The 21,687-nt window shown below is 42.9% G+C and overlaps 1 protein-coding gene across 1 annotated transcript; it reads left to right on the top strand.

The window, feature by feature from the left end:
• Nucleotides 1-110: 110 nt before the first annotated feature.
• SMTNL2 (smoothelin like 2) lies at nucleotides 111-21,606 on the top strand. Its single transcript, XM_007420884.3, has 9 exons — nucleotides 111-706; nucleotides 10,897-10,984; nucleotides 12,131-12,319; nucleotides 13,221-13,310; nucleotides 15,392-15,455; nucleotides 16,546-16,716; nucleotides 17,354-17,471; nucleotides 17,683-17,834; nucleotides 18,120-21,606. Exons 1-9 carry the CDS (start codon nucleotides 269-271, stop codon nucleotides 18,244-18,246), a joined length of 1,437 nt encoding a protein of 478 aa, XP_007420946.1. The 5' UTR covers nucleotides 111-268; the 3' UTR covers nucleotides 18,247-21,606.
• Nucleotides 21,607-21,687: the final 81 nt, after the last annotated feature.

The following is a 21,687-nucleotide window of genomic DNA, read 5'->3' on the forward strand; positions in this document are numbered from 1 at the left end:
CCCCATCAGCCCCTGGAGACCTTCCTTTTGCACCCTCCCACCTGCTCCTTCCGCCCAGTCCAGCCGCCTATAAAAAGGGAGGTCGGCCGGCGCTGGCAAAAGGAGACGGTGAAGGGAGCGACGGAGCGCGGTCTGCGGCAGCTGAAGCTGAAGCTGAAGGCGGGCATCGCGCTCTAAAGGGCTCGGGTTAGACCGGCCGGATCGCGTCCTTTGGACGAGGAGGTGCGCTTTTTCTGGGCGAGCGGCGGGACCCATTTGCGGGGCCGCCATGGAGGTGAGCGCGCCACGGTCGTCGTCGAGCGACATCGCGGACCTGAACAGCCAGGACGCACAGACGGTGTGCGAAGCGCTGGGCCGCTACGAAGAAACGCTTCGCGGCGCCGTTAAGGAGATCCATGTGGATATCCAGGTCTTTAAGAACGGCGTGGACCGACAGGTGGCCGAAGTGCTGCGCCTGGCCAACCCGCTGGCCAGCACCGTAGCCGAGCTCCAGCAAGAGAACCAGCAGTTGCGGACGCAGGTCGAGCACATAGCCCAGCAGGTGGAGATCCTCAGCCGGGCAGCCGGGCTCTCAGACGTCTTGGTCCCCAAGCCCGTATCCCCGACGGCGTCAGCGGCATCTCCGAGGCTGGGAAGCGGAAGCAGCAGCAGCAGCAGCAGCCGATTTGCTAGCCACGCTAGACTGTCCTTTTCCAGCAAGAGTCAGGTAAACGTGTGGCAGGAGAGGAGCAGCGCCGTTTGTGAGACAGCTGCATGCAAATATAACTTAATCGTTGAACTCCCACCCGCGTGGAAGGGATCCCTGGCGCGCTATTGAGCCAGTCGGTTGCCCTCGGCCCTTGTACCCCGAGCTTGGTCTGATCTGTGGCTTTTCTCTCCCATCCCCCGACCTCCAGCGCCCCCTTCCCTCTTTTTCCTTCCCTGTTTAACTGGGATTCCTCTCCCTCGATGCGATTTGGTTTCTGGTTGCGGCTCCACCCAGAAGGTCGCAGATAGGAAGAGGTGGCTGTCGTACGCTCCGTCGGGGAACCTCCCGCGCTGCGCGAAGATGCCACGGTCCCCTCGAACCTGGATTTGCCAGTATTAACCGAACCTCCAGGGCGGAGCAGTGGAAGTGGTTGGAGCGACCACTAGACTACGCCTTTCGGCTTCGGGATTTTTCTCTTGGGAACCCTTTTCGGTTCCATGCTGAGACGAGTATGTGTGTGTGGAACCTGCGGGTCTTTTGCTGCGGACAGGGTTTGCGGACAACTCTTTTTGGCCCCCTCCCCGGCCGCCACTCCGTTTTGAGGGGCGGGAGCGCTCCCTGCGAGCGCGTTAACTTCTTGCGCATGACTGAAACGGCGCTTAAGCTGCGATCTTGTTGCTGCTAGGCGGAGCGATCGTGGGATAGGAATTTCGGAAAATTAGAAGAGGCAGGTCCCCTGCCGTCGCCCAAGCAAAAAGAAGCCATCCTTCTTAACCCAGCAGATTGTCATTGAAATAAAGCAGTGTTTTATTTCAGGTCAAGCTTTCCTAATCATAGACCTGATTTCATCACAAGTATCAAACTTTGGACATAGGAAAAGTGTGCCCTTAAGTATGGTCATATTATCCTCCTGGCTTGGAAGGGTTTTCAAGACATGATTCTTCCGTACAAGAGTTGGAACAAGTCCCATCTCTTGAAGGAGAGATGTTTAGCCAGAAAGGACAAGTAAGAAGCAATGGAGTCTTTATCTTCAAGTATTTAAAGAGCTTTCCTGTACAGAAAGGACAGATTTGCTTCCTAGGAGTCCATATTACAAGGGAGGGGTTTATCAGAGAGCTGGGTTAGTCACAAAACCTTAGGGCTTTTAATAAAATTTGTTAGTCTGAAAAGGTGCTACTAGGCTCAAAAGAAGTACGGAAACCCTAACTGATATAATCTGTTTGAGAATGGAGCAGACTGTTTTGTTTCACACTGTGGGTTAGGCTACATAAAATGGTTTGTGGTTCAATGTGCTGTAGACACCCAGCAGGTTGTGTGAACCAAGCTATTAGGTTAAGCCATAAGGCGCTCTATTTGTCTGGGCCCAATATGCTATGTGAATGTACCAACTGGAATTGTGGTTTGTCAGCCAGGTACATTGTATAAGCCCAGCCACAGTCTTGTAAGGTGGTGATTCATCCAGCAGAATCTCTTAAAGAAGAGGCTGGGTGCCAGGACAGAATGTTTTCTGCAGGAGGGGCTAATTACACATGACCTTTGAGATGGTTTCCAACTCTCTTGACTCCTCTGCGCTTGTGTGGTTCCTGGCTTTCTTCTTTTTCTCCCATAATCCCCCTGGACAGCTCCATCTGACTGGAGCAACTGCCTCCTTTCTCTGGTTTAGCTGGTTCCCGAGAGATATTTGAGGCTAAAGCAGTTGTGCGGGCATCTGTCCAATGTGGAGTTGGCCTCTGTCTGTTTTACTTCAGGTTAGGGATTCCCTTTTCCATCCGAACAGGTGCTTTAGACAAGCTCCTTTCTCTCAACTTCTCAGGCTGCACATTGGCTGTGTTTGCAGAACACCAAGTCAATTAAAGACCTAGCGGCTGCTCTATTTGCCCAGGACGCTTGAACTGTTTTGTGTTCACTTTGACTATTTTATTATGTTGTCCCAAAGTAACCAGTTTATGGTTTTGAGTGAACCTGGAGAATGGATTAACTTGTAACTGAGTTCAGTAGGTTATACAGAGACAGTCAATAAGAAAATTACACCTGGATTATCTTTCGGTGCTCTTCCAAGAATGTGGCTTGTGCTACTAGTTCATCCATGTAAAGTGGTTTTAGAATGAGAGAAGACCACCAGAAAGCTTTCCACTCAGAAATAAGCATAATCAGTCCCCATGCATCTGAGATTATGTGGCATCACATAATGTTTGTTTTCAACTCCTAGTGCCCACATAGATAGATTTTCTCCATGACAAACTATCCCTAACCTGGTTTTTAGGTATTCCAACATTGCACCCATTGCCACTGTAACTGAGTCCATCCACCTTGCTACTGCTCATCCTCTTCTTCTCTTTCCTTCCACCTTTCCTCTGGAAAAGAGCCTTTTCTAGAGAGCTAGGTCTTTGCATAATGTGTCCAAAGTAGGATTATTTGAGTCTGGTCATGTATAACTTGAGTGAGAACTTTGGGTTGACTTGTTTGATGATCCATTGGTTTGTTTTTTTGGCTGTCCATGGTATTCTCTGGAGTCTTCTCCAACACCAAAGTTCAAAAGCATAAATACTCTTTCTATCCTGCTTCTTCAAAGTCCAACCAGATGGCTTGAAACCAGGATGGGTAGCTTTTGGTAGCTGGTAATCACCTTTAACATGCTTTCGAAGGTGAAGACTACAGTAGGTTGAGTGGTAATGTAAAGTGGGGAGGGGAAGAATTTTCTCTCCCTCCCCCTCTTCCCTGGTGACATGAGGGGCAGTTGGAGATTGTCTTCATTTTTTCTTAAAGTAAAATAAGTATATATTAGATTTTAGATACCATTTTCCATGTGTGTTGTGAATTGCTCTACAGTTTCTGGAGAACAGTGGGAAGGTGCTTCTGGAGCCAAAAACATCATTCAGTCTTGTATCTTAAGCTGTTTACCTCTGCTTTAAAAGCTATCTGAAAGGAGCAAGGGACTCACAGGATTATGTCTTTTACATACCTCTTTTCAAAAATGGAAAAATATTTTCTGCAAGAATGCTTTGTCCACATCTATCAGCCTGAGGGTAACTTATCACATGCTGGACTGTGTTTGTACAACACACTCAACCCGGTTTCTGAAGTAGCCCATTTTCTGGGTTTGGAATATAATTGAACCATAAACTATCCCAAATATCTGCATTTGCATAACATGCTAAGCTACAAAAACACTTAGCAAGATTTGTACATTGTATAAATGCAGCCATCAGGTCTTCAAATGACCTGGTTAAGTATGCTATACAAACACAACAAGGATGTCTCTTTGCAACAGATCTGCCTTGCAAATAATTCTCTTAGCAAAATGCTGAGAGAAATTGGAGGCCATAATTATGATAGGAAAAAGGCACTCTACGTATGCTCCAAGTAATTTTCCTCCATTTTTCTTTCTGATGTACCCCAGGACAGAACATAATAGATACACTGTTGAGATACTGATCTGATCTAGTGTTGCAGCCTGGTGTCTCCTAACCTCTATAAAGACAAGTGAGATCCTATGAGCTTATTTTTCAAAGCCTGGGCTGTGGATGGCAGATGTGGTAATTGGCAAGAGCTTTGGACTTGAAACTTTAACGACCACTTATTTAGCCCCTAAATAGAAGGATGAATGCTTGTTTGGGACATGGTGTCCTGCATCCATCATCTACCAAGGACATTTCTCAAACTGGAGAAGAGATGGAGCTAGGGGCAGCCAGTCCCTTTGACGACACAGCACCCTTTGTCCTTCCCTTTAGGATTTCCTAATTCTCCTTCTGGCAGTGTTCATATACCCCACCCCACCCCCGCAAGCTTAACATATTCCTCCAATATTCCCAAGTAGCTGGAAATATTAGGAGTCTAAGTGGCAGGTGGCTCTTTTTGAAATCTTTATGAAGCCAAATGCAGCAGAAACTAGGTAGGACAGACAGACAGACCTAACATGCCATTTCTTTTCAGGCTAAGCAACGTTGTGCAGAAAAGGAGCAAGAAATAATAAGGAAAAGAAATTAAAGGTATGAGATAAGAAAAGAAAACAGAGCTAAAAGAAGTTTCACCAAACATCCCATGCATAGGAGAGAACATTATCAGCCTTATTTGTACCTGTGCTGTATGTGCCATTCCTTACCGTTAGTAAGCAGGTTCAAGCACCAGCCCATGAGAATATAACAAGTTCCCTGCTGCTGAATCAATCCACAGGGCTTATCTAAAAAGTTCATCAGCAAGGCAGGAAAACAACAATCCCTTGGCTCTACGGCATTTGACTGTCCATGGCTATATTCTCTGGCAGCGTTCATATCCATCTTTAATCAGATCAATTGAGTACCTAGCAGCTGAGTTAATTCATTCACCAGGTTCAGCACGTTCTCTGGGGAGGTAGGTTCTAAGTGGCTGTCTTGTTAGCAGCTGTGATTTGATTCCGTTCTTTCCCTGAATAAATGTTTTTAAGGGCCTTATCAACTAGTGGCCTTCATCCCATTTTGTGGTGGCTGAATTCCGAACATTAGTCATGCATTAGATTATCTTTGCTAATTTCTGCTCAGTGAAGCTGATGTGTTGGACAAGGAGGAAAAAGCTGCCATGGCCCAGTTTCAAGGGATTATGACTCCCCCCTCCCCTTAACCGTTTTCTCTAAAGTATTTAGAAATGAGTTATGGGAACAGTCAATGTACATTTAGGGAATGGTCAGCAAAGTAATTTTAGGGATTTCCTAGACTTCTCTGTTTCTTTGGCCAAATACAGGCTGGCCCCTTCCTATAAACTCCTGCAGAAGTCACCTTATGAAGTGCTGTTTGTTTTGCTGAGAATAGGACTGCAAAAAATCCAAATGACCACTGAGGAGCCTTGAAGGAATCTCTTTGCTGATATCCAGCAGCTTTCTGGAATTTTGCAGCCTTTTTTTGCTGATGTGCCAAGCTAGTCATTACTAACTCACAAAAGCAATACCAGTATTGTCTGAAGTGTTAATAAAAGTAAGGGAAGCCAGGAGTGCCCAACACCACTTACAAAAACGTTGACAAAAAAACTGCAGGGACTTACCCAGGCAGTCACCAGGAGACGAAACTGTAACTTCAACATGAGTGCCCAAACATGGTAACTCTCCTGGTTTATATGAATCCTAGGTTCACCACTTGACTATCTTGTGTGCTCAGAGGAATCTGAGGAGAATAGGGCTGCATAACAGCTGCGTGTATAGTGCTGATAAAAAGATGGCTGAGTGGGCCCAGCAAAGCTAGAGTTTGTCCTCTCAAACAAAGGATGCAATCACTAGTTCTGGATGGGGATATATATCCCAAGAAAGAGCAAGTTTGTAGTTTGGGAACTGTTACTGGATTTACAGGTGATAGCTGTGATGAGAGCATTTTCACAACTGTAGCTAATGTGCCAACTGTGGCCCTTCCTGAGGTGGTCAGGTTATCTATGTGTAGGTTACATCCACCTTGATTACTGGGATCATGCTTAGATGAACAGGAGAGGCCCTTGAAGATCCTCTAGCTGCCAGAAGCTGAGTTCTCTAGTATGTGGAAAAGAGCCTTCTCCTCTGTGGATCATACACCCAAGAAGATATGTTTGGCTTCCACTATTGTCAATATTTAGGAAAATGACAAAACTAATTTCTTTCATCCAACTTGTAATTGTTACTTGAATTGGTTTTAATAATATTGATTTTTATTTTACCTTAATTTTAATTGCATTAAAATTAAAATGCAGTTTTAAAATACAAATTAAAACGTGCTTTATGAACAGAAAAGTAAGATGTAAACTAAAAAGTGAGAAAGAAAGCGAGTTAATACTATTATTAATTATTATTAATACTATTGTATCACTGATGCTCGCACTGATGATGTTACCTAGTTGGGTAATGAAACGTCTGCAAGCAAACAACCAAGGTTGGAGCACCCAGAACTCCACAGTTCAACCCTAAGCTACAGATATTCTCTTCCACTGGAACTATATCTCTTGTTGCCTTTAGAAACTGGGAGAAACAAGTAAAAAACCCAAACAAATGAAATGGGAGAGCCAGGCTGTCCTTTAGTCTTCTTAGTCCTTGTTTCAATAGTTCTACTATATCAGGGCTGCCCCAATTCAGTTCATTAGATGGCAGCAGAGCGATCCTGGAAACTCTTAAATCCTTGCTGCCATCAAATGGTGGTTCTGACTTCTGCAACCCAGTTATAAGTTTCATTGGCACAAATCCCTTAAGATCTATAGGGTTGTTTTGGCTTGTTCTGAGCCATTCCAATTTCCACTACATCTCCGCTACATGTTAGCTGTGTTCATATGACCTGCTAGATTGGCTAAAAGGAGGTTGAGAAGTACTAGATCCAGTATCTAGTGGGAACCTACCCATTGTCCTCCCATCCCATGTGAACCATTATGTTAAGGTATAATAAGAGTTGTTTGTTTGAACACAGCATGTTATTCAAATAGACCAACTATGTCCTATTGATCAGAATTAGTATTTAGCATGTGGTGTAAACCCAGCCACATGGTTGGCAGGGATCTGGACCACTAGGGTAAATGCTAAAGTACCATCACTGCTGCATTTTTCTTATGCCCTTGATTGCCCAGAACCTCCAACATCGTGCTGATAAATCGAGTGGCTGTTCAGATCTGCCCTTCTCCACAAAGTTGTCTCTGCAGGTTTTTTTTAAATCAGCGGACCAAAATTTGGCTGAACGGCCACTGCCTAAAGTCTGACTTCCATTGTTTATCTCCTTGGCTAGAATGTTTTCCTCCTTCATGCAGCCTCCAGCCAGAATCTGGTGTGGATTTCTTGAGCTCAAGCAGGGCTGAGTACACTGTATGTGTGCTGTATTGTTCAGGTGGCTGCGGCTTGGGTGTCGTGACTACTTAGCAGTGATGTCATCCTAAGGAGCTAGGCCCCATTCCTGGCCTTGGGGAGAGGAGAAAGAGCGCTGGCAGCTGGAGCTCCCTTGAACTGCCATGAAGTGCAATAAACATCCTCTCCGTTTCTATCAACGTGATTAATGGCTTTTCTGGGGAACAGTCCTGGTGTATGTTACGCCAAGTGGCACTGAAGGCTGACAGCTGCAACGGGATATGAAGTAAGGATTTTTGAGGGATGTGCATTTTGTTCCCTCAAATCTCTGATTGTCTTGTGGGTGATTCCCAAGTTGGTTGGAGCTTAACTCCAGCATTTCAATCTCACTGTGATGTGTGATGATCCTTCACACTTGGGAACAGCTGGAGTTAAACTTTCTGCACAGGAGTGAAAAGATCAGACTGCTTAGGACCAGCATCTAACTTCAGCAGAGCTAATCATGTTCCTTTGGCTTTTTTTAGTTCCAGACTGGTTTTTATGATGTTCTGGGAAAGTTGCTCTTGAGTTAAGTTTTACGACACCATTATGGGCCTCATCACAATTCCACTTGATGCTTTTATGTGGAAAGGGCTGGATTTAGGGCTGACCTGGGGCCCTTCCTCCTTTCTCTTCTGCCTGTATCCTTTGCGTTTTGAAGGACTATGACTATGAGGATCCCACCATCCAGGTGAGGTTAAGCTTCTGATTAATGGCCTCTAAAGTCCCCGAGCCTTGGTGGTAGAAGACACCACCCAGAGCTCCTGACACCTGCTACTTGCAATAGAGTAGTCAGCTGTCCATTTCCCTTGCTTTGCTGCCTCAAGTGTTTCTTTTTCCTTACCTGGCTGACAACATGAAAGGCACCGAAGAGATGCTTGCTCCTTTAGAAGCTATATGTAGCTATAACAACCATCACTCTTTCCCCTATATCCTACACATTTCTGTGCTTGGGCGTTGTTTTCTGAGCTGATACTGTAGATACAGAAATGCACAACCTGGCTGTTGCTACTGAGAAAATGCTCTGCACATGCTTAGATCTTTTGTAGTTGTTCCCCGTGTGTATCAGAAGCAAGTTTTTAAGCCAAACCCTAACTTCATATATATGCATTTTGGAAGTAATGTATCTTTTTATAGTGTGATGTGAGTTTGGTCTGATAGCCTGTAGCTCTCCAGCTCATTTCCTGACTATTTGTTTCTGGCTGGAACTAAAAGAAAGAGAAAGATGAATATACTGTTTTATTTGGGTCCTGGATTTTGCATGTTTGAAATTAATTTTGAAATTTATAAACAGTACTAGTTTGGAAATGAGATAATGGCTACATCTGCATAGCCATGGTTTATAATATCAGGATTTACTGAATAAACCCTAACTAACTGTATTTGAAGGGCATTGCACCAATATAGTTAACAACAATTTGCACACATCTTTTTCTCTTTGTTTATTTTTTCATAGGTAGCAAAAGCACTGCAGAGGTGTGTGTAGATAGGGAGAGAAATTTGTTGTGGTTGTAAGCTAATCAGAGCTGTGAACAGCTAGATTGTGTTACAGGCGTGTAGAATTAATTTTCCTATGTTGTGACAGGAACCCAATAAGTTAGGGCCTTATAAGTTGGGCTTTTTCTGTATTTGCTCAATTGGAGATTGTCATCTATAGGGGCTACAGAAGCATTTGTTTTCAGTCACTGACCCCTCCCTATAATAGAATTCCTTCCAGGTGTTCAAATGTCCCCTCTCCTCCTGCCTTTCTAAATGGTTTTTCCATCAAGCCTTGGGGGAAGGGTTGCTGTGACTGCCATATCCTTCTGCACATTGAATTGGTTCTTTGGTTCTGAATGTTCAGATCCCCAGCTTATGTATGGCTGTATTGTGATTTATGGTTTTCAGTTTTGATTTAGATTATGTTACTGATGATCTGTTTGCCTTCTCTACTAATCTCCTCTGTTTTAACCCAAGTTGCAGTCTTGGGGAATTGTACATTGCTCACGGTTGAGTTGATTGGAGCGGCTTTTAAGCCTTATAAACAGGGCTGTCTGTAGGAGGTTAAAAAAATCAAGATGCAGCTGTGATTGTATGATCAAAGCCCTACTCCTTTCTAATACGCATCACTACATATAAAAAAGTGTGGGGTTTCGATCGCCTGGTCACAGCAGCCTTCTTTTGTTCTTTGACCCCTCTCAATGGATGCCCCTGCTTGTAAATTAAGAAGTAAGCAAGTCTGTTTCTTGGGCAGTTGGAGGGTTCAAAATGGTCTCTGCTTCAGCAACTTCTCAGCACATGATTTGAGGTAGTGATGAGTGTAGGAAATGAATGGATGGCCACAACATTCCATCCGGGCTGCAGGGTCCCATCTCTCAGTGCAACAGCCACTGATACGTACAAGTTTAAGCCGAGCTTAGCCAGTAACGCCCTTCTCCAGTAAAGCATGAGTCCAGCCTTCTTTAGTCCCACTCCTTTAGGATGGGGGATGCTGGTTTGAGGACAGACTTGCCTCCCTTTAGCCAGATGTTATTGAGGACAGTGCAGAAGAATCTGACAGAGGTTATTTTCCAACCCAGTGGATGAAATTCTAATAGAGGCGAGTATGTGTAGCTCAGGGTTGAACTGTGGAGTCCTTGGGATTAATCAAGGAACTACCAGAGGAGCAAAACAAAACCCCCACCCCCACCAGCACTGGCAGGGCAGGCCACAGCATATAAATAGAGAGCAAACCCCATCCCATTTTACCCCTGAAGATGTTACCTAGCCGTTTGCAAGAAAGAACCAAGCTCAGAGAACCCCAAGGACTCCACGAGTGGAATTCTATTAGAATTTACAACTGGGAAACCGAAACAATTGGTTTACAGGAAAACAAATCAAATGTACTGTTCACTGGGGGAAAAGTCTTTATTCTTAGCCTCATAGAAGATGTATTTAGACTTAATAACACTACTAGTACCTCAAACATATTGTATCCATCCTCCCTCCCCAATCTTTTCAAAAAAAAAATGTAGCTACAAAAGCATAAGTACATGTTCTAGTGGGATGGCTTTAAGCCACTTACTTAGATCACATATTGCATTAATCCATAGGTTGTATAACCCATATTTTATTGAATAAAACACCCACTGTAAGCCATAAACCCGGGTATGTAAATCACAATTGGCTGGGTTCCCAGAATTGACTAAGCCATAGTAAGGTTTGTTCTTTTGACTTTGTGTATTTTGTGAGCACAGCTCACAGTTTTTCTCTTTTAGAAAGTCTAAGCACTTCTCTTCCCTTTCAACGGGGCAATGCACCCCTCTTCCTTTTGGCAAGCTTGGAAGCTGGGGTGTTCCAGTTTTGGATAGGCATCTACACTCTGGTGTTTTCTACTCCTCCTCTTCCCCCAGTCAATGCTTGTGACACTGCACGTTCTCTTTTTGCTTTGCAGAGTTTGGACATTGAGGATGAAAAGAACGTTCTGAGCAAAAGAACTCCTGATTCATCCATAATTGAGAATGGACATCAGTTGTCAGAAGGTAAGGAAAGAAAGTCCTTTTAGTGAGAATACAAATCTTTACCTGTTTCTGATATGGTGTGAGAGTTAAACTGGCTTTTGGGGTGATGTCGCACAGGTTCTGGAAGTTGGGTTCACTCTTCTCATCCTGCCTCTGGATTACAAGAAGAAAAATGTCCATTTAGGCTAGGGATGAAATAAAGAGTGTCTTCTAAATCACTAATTTTTTTAATGTTTACCATGTTGAGCTTAAATGAAAACCCAGGTGGATTGCCAGCATTCCATTAAACAACTTATAATAGTTCAAATTAAAATAGTACTTCATGTTTCAGGAGGGGGTGATTCTTTTAAAAATGTGATTAAGAGCATCATACGTAGTAGTCCTCATTTAGCCTTGGTTTAGTGACCATTTGCAAATATGGTAATAAAAAATTCATTTTCTGACCAATGCACACATTTATGACCAAATTTTGCCTAACAACAACACATGTCAGAGTGAGAGTAAGGCTGGCGTAGCATATGGCGTAGCAGAGTGAGATGGTAGCAACCAATGATTTTCGCAGCGTCTCCCTCTTTCAATCATGTGTTTGCCTAGCAACCATTTCGCTTAATAACCTGGTCATTGGAATGGAACTCGGTCATTAAATGAGGAGTAGATATGTAGAAATGATTTCCTAAATAAATATTAGTTTTTAAATTTAGACATTTATTGAAAAGATAAAACAGCATAAACAAAGTCATGGATGTCATTTAAACAAATAAAAGAAAGCCTAATACTGATTTGTGAATCATTGAACAAGGCATAGATCTTGGTTACATATCTGAACATACTTCAGTGGACATCAAAAAATAGAACATATGAAACTATACAGTCAGTAAAAGTTGTAGATTTGTGTTGTTGTTGTTTACATGCTATAATAAAGCACTTACTTGGCCATATGGACTGAATTGTCACTCATTTACTCTGCTTGAAGGAGTCTCGTATTTGTGGCATTTGAACTTTCTATATTATTCTGAGAAATAGTATTTAGGAAAAAAAAAAACTTCCCTGGAAAATTTGAGGCAATCTAGAATTTTAATAAAAATTTGATCCCAACACAGTCTTTCTCTTTTTCCCCCCAGGCCTGGCTAGGCTCAGCTAAGAAACACTCTTCTCTTCACTTTTCAGATTCTCCTATTGAGGCGCACGCTCCAGCAGTGAGTTTGCGGATGCCACACCAGCCTGTTACTGCAGTAACTAGAGTATCAGAAACGTTTTCAGGAGAAACTGTTGGATCACCAATTGTGCCAAGTGCTCCTGGTGGGCAGCAGAGCAACACTCATAGCGAGGGTGTGTCCAAAACATTGACTCAAGCAGGTAAGATAATGGATGACCTGAAGAAAATGATCCCTGTTTGTGCAATTCTAGCTGTGCAAAGGTAGATCTATTAGTGCTATGCACCCTTTGAAAATGATTGGGAAGAAATGCGTTGAATTTCACATGAACACAGTGCCTCTCTGTTGCTCATTAAAGCAGCTGTCTCCTTCATGCCCTAAGTAACTACCTTAAGAGTCAAAGGATAAGTCAACTTATCCAAAAGTGGGGGCACTTTTATTCAGGATCCTGGAGACCCCCCGAAAAAAAGCTGTGCCTGCTTTAATGAATAGTTCGAGAGGTTTTCTACAAGACCCCAAATATTTATGTATGATTGAATTACTGGAAGTGATCTTCATAAATAACCCAGGAATGTCCCATTGCATCCATTGCTAGGAAGGCCATTTCTGGTACAGGTTTTTATACACATCTCTTTAAAAATATGTTTTGTTCAGAACTATACGTATGTGTGGGGAGATGTTTATGCCTCATGTAACCCTTTGTGGAATTAGAGTTTCAGTTGGGTATGGATGATTTGGATTTTGGTGGTGAGGGAGGAAGAGACAGCTTTCTTGTGCATAAAAGTTGGGATGGGCCTTTTTTAAAAAATAAAAACATCAGAGAGACGCGCTTTTGTTCTGGGAAGTATTAACTCTCACTGAGTGCATTCCCACAATATATTTCACTTGGTTATTAAATTAAACCATTTTCTGGGTCTGCACACTACACTAATCAAACGGACTGTTGGGCAAATGCTGACTTGTTGGAATGTAACCTTTTGAAACGAGGGACCTAACCAGGCCCTGATGGGTTAGTGGTCTGATTTGGAGCTCTAATTTTCTTCTGTCTGTAAAACAAAATCACATTTTTTCTCTTTGTAAAAAATGTATGTGTATATGTATAGATGTGAAAGGTGCTGGCAGTTCAGCCCTGAGCACTGCGAAGAACTGGAACACGAGTTCAGTGAGGACAGCAAGTGCTTCCTTTACCTCAGGTTGGGGTGTGCTTGTGTACATTTTCCTCATTTTTGAATTATACTTTTTTGTACTGTTATACCATGGAGATGAGTTTGTGGCCTGGTATGGAAAAAATGACAGAATAAATAGGTTTCCCAAGTCCTCCGTGTTCAGGTTCCAGGCATTTACCTTCTAAAGTGCAACAGTCTTTCTGCAAATATTGGATGCTGCCTGGCTAACACTTATATCAGGCAGACATGATTGGGTGAAGAACAGGTATCCCAGACTGAAAGACGAAGAACCTGGGGACAAAGAGGATTATTACTGATATATAACTTTCAGAATTAACTCGGCACGTTTGCACAACACGTGAAGCCTGGTGTAAAGGATGTATAAGAGTCCTGCCCGTTGAGTGCTGTGCCAGGTGTCATGGCACGCCACAGCCACATATAAAGATGTTAAAAGTTGTATGGAAACCAGGGGGCTTGACTAGGGTGGAAGCAGAGGGGTCCACAAGATCAGAGGACTTGGGCAAAATGATAAAAAGAGCCCACGCCGTTGTGAAACAATTGTGTAACAGCACAATGCTGTTTTCATCATTGGATGCCTCTGGCCATAGGTGGCTACCCAGGGAATCAAAATTGGCAAGATGGCAGACCCTTTTGGGGCATGGTGAAGACATGGGCTGTTCTTCATCTCAACAATCTTGCTGATTTTGACACATGCCTATGGTGTCTCATCAGCTGAATACAGTGCTTTTGCGTAAATGTGCTTCAGATGGTAAATGGGCTTTGACCCCAGACATGGGTATCTGCAGCGGGTTCCACAATGTCAAAATGGATGCAACAGGGCAATTGAAGCCTTGCCCCTGTTTATCAAGCGTAGTGCGCATCACATAGGTGTAAAAAGGGATGGGGCTTCCATCTCCCACCACTCCCACCATTTTGATGTCATTGACCCCCCCCCCGACCCCAGATGCCACTGAGAAAGACACCTAACAGGCCACTGTAAGAAGTAATAGGGCTGTGGATGATTCAGAAAATGATTAGGCAGACTGCTTCAGACCTCATGTGAGAATGAGCACAACATCCCTCTGTCATTCTTTAAAAAAGACTTGTTTTTTTCAGGCTTCCATATAAACCTGGAAAAAAAAAAACCTGCTGCTGCTTTAAGAGTTGCTTTAGTGGGTCAACTTCTTAGGCCCATCTTTTTTTCAGGTTCACGCAGGGGCCTGAAAACGACGTGGCTGCTTTAATTAGCAGCAGAGTGATTCTGTCCTTGTTGTTGTTGTTTAGTCGTTAAGTCGTGTCCGACTCTTCGTGACCCCAAGAACCATATTGCGCCAGGCCTTCCTGTCCTTCACTGCCTCCCTGGGTTTGCTCAGTTTCATGCTCATTGCTTCAGTGATGCTATCTAACCATCTCATCCTCTGCCGTCCTCTTCTCCTTTTGCCTTCAATCTTTCCCAGCATCAGGGTCTTCTCCAAAGAGATCTCTCTTCGCATTAGGTGACCAAAATATCTGAGCTTGAGCTTCATTATCGATCCTTCCAATGAGCAATCAGGGTTGATTTCCTTTAAGATTGACTGGTTTGACCTCCTAGCTGTCCAGGGGACTCTCAAGAGTAGGCCCAAAGCACTGTTTTGGAATCATTTTTGAAGCCATACAAAATACTGTGCTGAACTGGAGAGCTTTTGATGTAGTCCAACAGAGCTGGATGTTTGTATGGTGGCCAATAAAAACCTGCAGATTAATTTTTTTAGGAGATTAAAATTAGGAGATTTTAGGAGATGCTTAATCCTAATAATATAAGCAACCCCCTTAAGAGAATTATCAGAGCACTTCATATCCTGTAAGAAAACAGATTAGAGATCAGTTTGCATTTCCTGTGTTTGTTATTTAAACGTGAAACCTATATAGTAAGGAATTCCTCTCATATGATTGTTTGTGGAATGATCTCCAGCACCAGTGAATTGCAAACCCCAAACTATTCAGAGCATGATTCCATCCCCCCCCCCACCTTGGGGTCAGGCATTCCACACTATCCCCTCAAAAAAAAAAAAAGCTTCAGGACTATGCTCTGGGAGAGAGCCAATTTATTTATTTAATTTTCTGTGCAGATAAATTTTCCTCGGGGACAAAATCCACAACAACTATGAACTATGGAAGCCAGTCTAGTGAAAGGTGAGCATTCTTGGATTTGCAAGTATCTGCTCATTGGGTTTTATTGTAATAAAGACACAGCATGGACATGCCCTTGGATGGAATAAACATTGGGCATTTCCCCACTGCTGACCTGCAGAAAAACTGCACCACTATGAAATGTTGTCCCCATTGCCTATTCTGCCATATTCTGCCCTTTTTTGCACTCATTGCAGTACCCTAACTTCCCACCAAGGTAATGGGTGATGAAGCATAATAGATTTTACACACTTTGAAGCTGCCCTTGGATGGTGTTAAAGTAAGAAGGGAAACATGACTTCAACATCAGTACAGCTAAGAACGCTTAAGCCTGTCTCACTCAGAAGCAGGGGATGAAATAGATGCCATGTCATGGGGATATGGCACAAAAAGATGGTTACAAGGCAGTAGTATGTGCCAAGATGAAACTAAACTGATGACACAGGTGTGGTAACAACACCATGCAATGCCAGTCATAAAATTTGCATGATGGCATCCTAGTGCATATGTTGTCATTTGCCCTCTGCTTTCACTCCCTGAAAATGCCATGTGCCAAGAAATGTTTGTGCTATGGTTAGGGGCCAGCGGGGAAAGGCTCATTGATTTGGATTAATCATGGTTTATTGACTAAACTATATTTGGCTGGATTTTCACATCACATTAAACTATCATGTAGGGAATGGTTTAGCACAATTTTTTTAATTAGGAAAAACATAAATGGGAAGCTAGCATGTTATAGAGCAAAGCTCCAGCCCCAAGTATAACCTTTATTTCCAAGAATGCCTCTGGGCCCTAGATATAAATAAATAATAAAACAGAAAATAAAAATGATAAGAATTGCACCCCATTCAGGTATAACTTCAGTATTTTTTTTTACTATGCACATCTACCTTGGCTGCTGTGTTCAGAGAATGCCCATGACATGCTCTTAAAATTTCAGATATGCCCACTGGTCCAAAATGTGTGTATGAAGGGTACCTGATTTAGCATACTATATGAACCCAGCTATAGCATCTCTTTTGGAGAACCCAGTGGGCCAATCCTTTGTAATTGTTTTTCTTCTGAAGTGTATTTTTTCTCTTTTGGGGGGCAGTGTCACCACAAGCCAGCAGACCCAGGCTTCAAAGTCCCAATCTCCATCTTCTTCAGTCCATCGACAAGTGGAAAAGCGAAGGGAGTTGGTGAGATCTCAGACCCTGCCTCGGACCTCAGAAACACAATCTAGGAGAGCGCTCTTTGAGAAGTTCGAACAGGAGAGTGGAAAGTAGGTTGCTCCCTTTGGGGCCAGTTCAACTTTCAGAGGGTTGGTTCATGGAAGACCTGAAGGGGATCTAAAACAGCTGCCTCAAATCAGGTCACAATGTCTAACTTAGTGGTTTGGACTTCCTTGTCTGTAGGAACAAATTTGGCTGCCATAGGCTCTATTCTGGTAAAAACACATCAGCTTAGAAGAATATAAAATTGGCTAATCCTCAGTATAATATAAAGTTCCTACATTAGTTGTGATAGTTAACTTAGGCAGCATCTTTAGTTGACACAAAACAGCACAAATCATTGTAATGTTCTGTAACAGGCATGCAGAAAAAAAGGACTGAAAATGAAAAAAAAAACCATTTGTTTTATCTATGCAAATTCAGGGGAGAAGTTGAATAGGGGAGAAGGGTTTCATATAGGAAAGTGGAAGCCAGCAGTCCTTGAGATTTCTGATGTTCATCACATACACAGGAAAACAATATTCAAGTGTCTTCCCTAGCCCTGAAACAGACAGTTCCTCTGTGATGGAATAGAAAAATTATGGGTAAAGGTTGAGTTTTTTTGAAGAAGCCGGTTTTTCCATTTAAAGTGCTACCTCTATAGATGACAGTATCTATTTCTTCTCCCTGGGTCCCTTGTTTGTCCAGGGGGAAAGGTATGGGCCGGGCCAAACTCAAGAGATCCCAGAGTTTTGCAGTGGCCAGTGCCAGCAGCATCAAGCAAATCCTCTTGGACTGGTGCCGTTCCAAAACTATCGGCTACAAGGTAGGTAAGGAATTCTGCAAACTGCATCCCTTTCCCCCTGCTTCATTAGAACATCTGGTGGACCCGTATGAAATAGTGCAACTTCTGGTTCCTCAGAGATACTTAAGTTCAGGCTTCTTGATCTCTACCCCAATTCTGTCAGATCCTTATCCTGAATTACAGTGCTTGCATTCTCCTTCTTCTCCCCTGCCACTCTACCCTACCCCCCCAGCACGTAGATCTGCAGAACTTCTCCTCTAGCTGGAGCGATGGGATGGCCTTCTGTGCACTGGTACACTCCTTCTTCCCTGAAGCATTTGAATACCACACTTTGGATCCCACCAAACGCAAGGAGAACTTTGAACTGGCATTCACAACAGCCGAGTAAGTAGGGGTACTACCACCTTGGGTTGCCTGCTGCAGATTTTTTTGCAAATTTGTACTTGTTGCACAGAGCTCTTAACTTTCCTCCATGAAGAAAGCTACACCTTTAATTCCATGCCTGACAATGAGAAACATGAGGAAATGAGTTTTGAAGGAAAGTTTTGTGAGGTGGTGGGTTGGTAACGATCCCCTGGAATGATGGTTTTCCTTCATTTTCCCAGTTTCCAATTTTTCTTCTAAGGTTGCCTTCCTTCCTAAATGTGACGTCTTTGCCTCCCCTTGCAGAAAAATGGCCAGCTGTGACCGCTTGATTGAAGTGGAGGACATGATGCTGATGGGCCGCAAGCCAGACCCCATGTGTGTCTTTACATATGTGCAAGCTCTCTACAATCACCTTCGGCGCTTTCAATGAATCCAGGACTGGCTGCCTTGCCCCAAGAGGGCTGTGACTCTTAGAATGGGACTGTTCCACAGCTGCTTTTGTGCTAATGTTTGGTGCTGCTACACAGCTGCTTGCATCCCTGCCGAGGGAAGTCCCAGGCCACTGGACACAACCACAAGCCAAAGAGAAAGAAAAGATGAAAACGGTCATAGTTCCAGGGCAGCTAGAGTTCTTGCTGAAAAATGATAGAAGGCCAGCAGTTCCTTCCTTGTTCTCTCTAGGCAGCTGTGAATAGAGATTCTTGTTCCAAGAATGTCCTTTTAACGATATGTGCAAGCTGATTTGACCAAACTGACCTATATGGATAATTCAAGCATGATCCCCTCTCTTTCCCTCTTTTCCTTCCATAGATGTCTCTCAGAAGTCTATCTGCCATGTCTACTATTTATGGACAGCTATACCATTAGTTGCTTTGTATTACATCCCCCTCCTTTTCCCTGATTCCACTTTCTTATGCTCTGGAATTCACCTGGGATAGATTAATGCCTAGAGACAGATTCCAGTGTGGATAGTTTGAAGGCTAAGTTCTGCCATGGGCAAATTCTCCTGATCCCAGGGGCTTCTTGAGTACTAGTGGAGCTCAGCCTATTTCCAAAGGTTGCAGTATCGAAATCTGTTTTCCTTCAAACCAAAACACTTGCTTGTGCATTAAAAAAAAGGCTCTTGCAATAATGGAGTACAATAACCTGCATGGCCACCACTGACCCTTTACCACTCCTTGCTCCAGCATTACTTTCCCCCAGCATATGTTACTCTCACCTCAAGCTGCATGCTCAATCCTGCTTTGGACCCATCTGAAACTGGGTTCAAGATCCCAGATGTGAAGGAAATGAAGACCCAATCAGGCGGTGTTATCTGATACTGGAGCAGGTATTGGCAACCATGTGAGAGATACCAGACTTAACGTTTGAGGGAGTAGGGAAAAGAAAGGCCATGTGAAAGGTTCAGTGAACGGCCACATAGAAAGACACAGTGAGGCAAACTGGATGGGGGAGAACTTCTATATTTTTTTCTAGTTGTGGGGGGAGTTTATTTTTAAAAACTGTATTAAGCCTGTTACAGGCATACATTATGATTTTTGTGTTTCCCTGACAGTTTTCATCAAATGTAGTAGGAGTGGGCTCTGAGGGGTGCAGAAAAGAGAGTTGTATCCCTGAGCCCTGAGGTTGCTTACTCCTGCAAAAGAGCAAGAATACTTTCCCCAAATAGCCAAGGTGATGCACAAGGACCATGTGCAGGGATGCTCTTATGGGCAGATTGCTGAAATTCTGCATAATACTCACATACCTTAGTCCTCTGATCTTGAAAGAATGAGGAGAGTGGGGCTTGCTTTTTGTAACATACATCAGACCCCCAGGAGGTGATTGCCAGAAAGGAAACTGGTCATAGCAAGAGTCCCACTGAGTCTAAAATGGGTTGTATTCGAAGTAACTCCTGCCAGATACATCAATCCTGGTGCATGCTGGCTGTGAATTCTGGGCGCCATCAGATTGGGAAGGGTCATCCTAGAAGCATTTGCTCTGGTATGGGGGAGAATGGTGTTCAGTAATACAAGGAAAAGGCTCCAGATCTTCCGGGACTATCATGGCTAAAATGGAGTTATGGTTCAGGTTATCCTGGGCTGGGGAAAGTGTTTACATCCATCCTTAGGAAGCTATGTTGTACTTAAACCACCCCATTAGAAAAACGGCCAGCTATGGTGCAGCACACTTCTTTCTTTCTTTTTTTTATAAGAAATTATATTAAGAATACAATTAAAAACAAAAAAGAGAATACAGTAAAGATAGAAAATAGAACTAAAAGAAAAAAACCTAAAATAGTGAAGATAGAATAGAATGGAAAGTGACTTCCGAGTATCTCCCATACAGATATAAATACAAATTAAAAAAAATCTCTTACCACTAGTTAATCCAAATTCACATTATTTCTATCAACACAAACCACTTAATTATTAAAACCCACAATCAACACTTTCGCCCCCCCCCACAAGCATGTAATCTAAGAAGGGTTGCCATAAGGAGACGAACTTAAACAATATCTCGTATTAATACTATTAATTTTGCCATTTAAACCAAGTCCATTAGATAATCCATTCTTCTGCTGTAGGTATTTGTGGGACCTTCCATCTTTCTTGGCCTGTTCATCTTCCAGATTCATCTATAACAACATCTTATACATTTTAACAATAACTTATCATTTATACAAAAACATTTAAAGAGTTGCATATAAGTAGATCACTATAAAGCCTTCTAACTCTTAACTATTCTTTTATTTTAAAATTTAATTCACCCTATCCCTTCTCATTTTTCCCAACAAAAGAGGATTTTATTCTTTTTCAAAGTGTGCAGCATGTTTCTAGCCTCAGTTTTGGGATAGCTTTTCACCTCTTGAAGCTATGTTGAAAAAGTTCTCAAGTATTACACAAGAAGGTTTTGCATGAAAACAAGTTTCCTACTACCAGCATAAGCCTCTTTGTACCATATGACTGACCCAGCTGGCCACTCCTTAGAGTGAAATAATTATTTCTGTACTCTGGGGAAATTTGCTTTCTCTCAAACATCCTTTGGATTTGGGGCTCAGACAAACTCCTCTAAACCCACCATTGACTGAGCCAGGTTACTTGGACAACATTTTAATTTCCCCTTGATCCAGTTAATTGTATTGTGCGATTAGAGCCAGTGTGACATGCTGCACTGTTCATGCAATCAGTTCACTGTTCATGCAATTTTCTAAACACTAAAAGCAGATTAACAAAACCCAGTTGCTGGGTTTGCATAGCATTCTGTGCTCGAAGAAACCATATTATGGCTTAGTTTGATGGCCTGATTCACACAATGTGCCAAGACAATGGCAGGGCCCCAGAACATATTAAACCACATTCTGCCTAATTTAGCTTCATCTAACATGTTGGACTATGTATTCCTGTATGTTTGGAGGAGGGCAAGTATGGCATAAGTCATGACATTATGCAAATGAGGTAAATAATGTACATCAGACTTGACTGACGTAAATTATGGAATTTGCACCATTTGTATGATGTCATGACTCATGAGATGTCATCCTGGCTTTTACCAGACATCTGTGTTTGGAATCACAGCCACTTGGCTATCCTGAAGCAGCAGGAATAGGCATATGTGTGTTTGGGGGTGAATTACTTGTGTTGTCTAGCTGTCTGGTCCATACAACTCTGCCACTACTTAAGACCATCATCAACTTCTTTCCAAAGTGTTTCCCTGCAAAGCCAATAATAGCTTGCTCAGAGCTGTTTCCTGCCTTGGGGCTGTATGGATGGCCATTATAAAACAAATAAAGGCAGCTTTGTGTTTGGTCCTTATTCATTTATTCTTAGAAGCAGAATGCATGAACTTATAAACTACAACTCATCATAAGATGACAAATCAATTTGAAAGA

The sequence above is a fragment of the Python bivittatus genome, unplaced genomic scaffold, assembly GCF_059951505.1.
Source record: "Python bivittatus isolate LINGU-HERP-01145 unplaced genomic scaffold, Pbiv_v1 ctg000690_np1212, whole genome shotgun sequence".
Lineage (NCBI taxonomy): Eukaryota > Metazoa > Chordata > Lepidosauria > Squamata > Pythonidae > Python > Python bivittatus.

Coding starts and splice junctions, on each gene's coding strand:
- SMTNL2 (XM_007420884.3), top strand. CDS start 269: ATGGAGGTGAGCGCGCCACGGTCGTCGTCGAGCGACATCGCGGACCTG. Junction 17,472..17,682: donor CCAAAACTATCGGCTACAAG/GTAGGTAAGGAA, acceptor CTACCCCCCCAG/CACGTAGATCTGCAGAACTT. Junction 17,835..18,119: donor CTGGCATTCACAACAGCCGA/GTAAGTAGGGGT, acceptor CTCCCCTTGCAG/AAAAATGGCCAGCTGTGACC.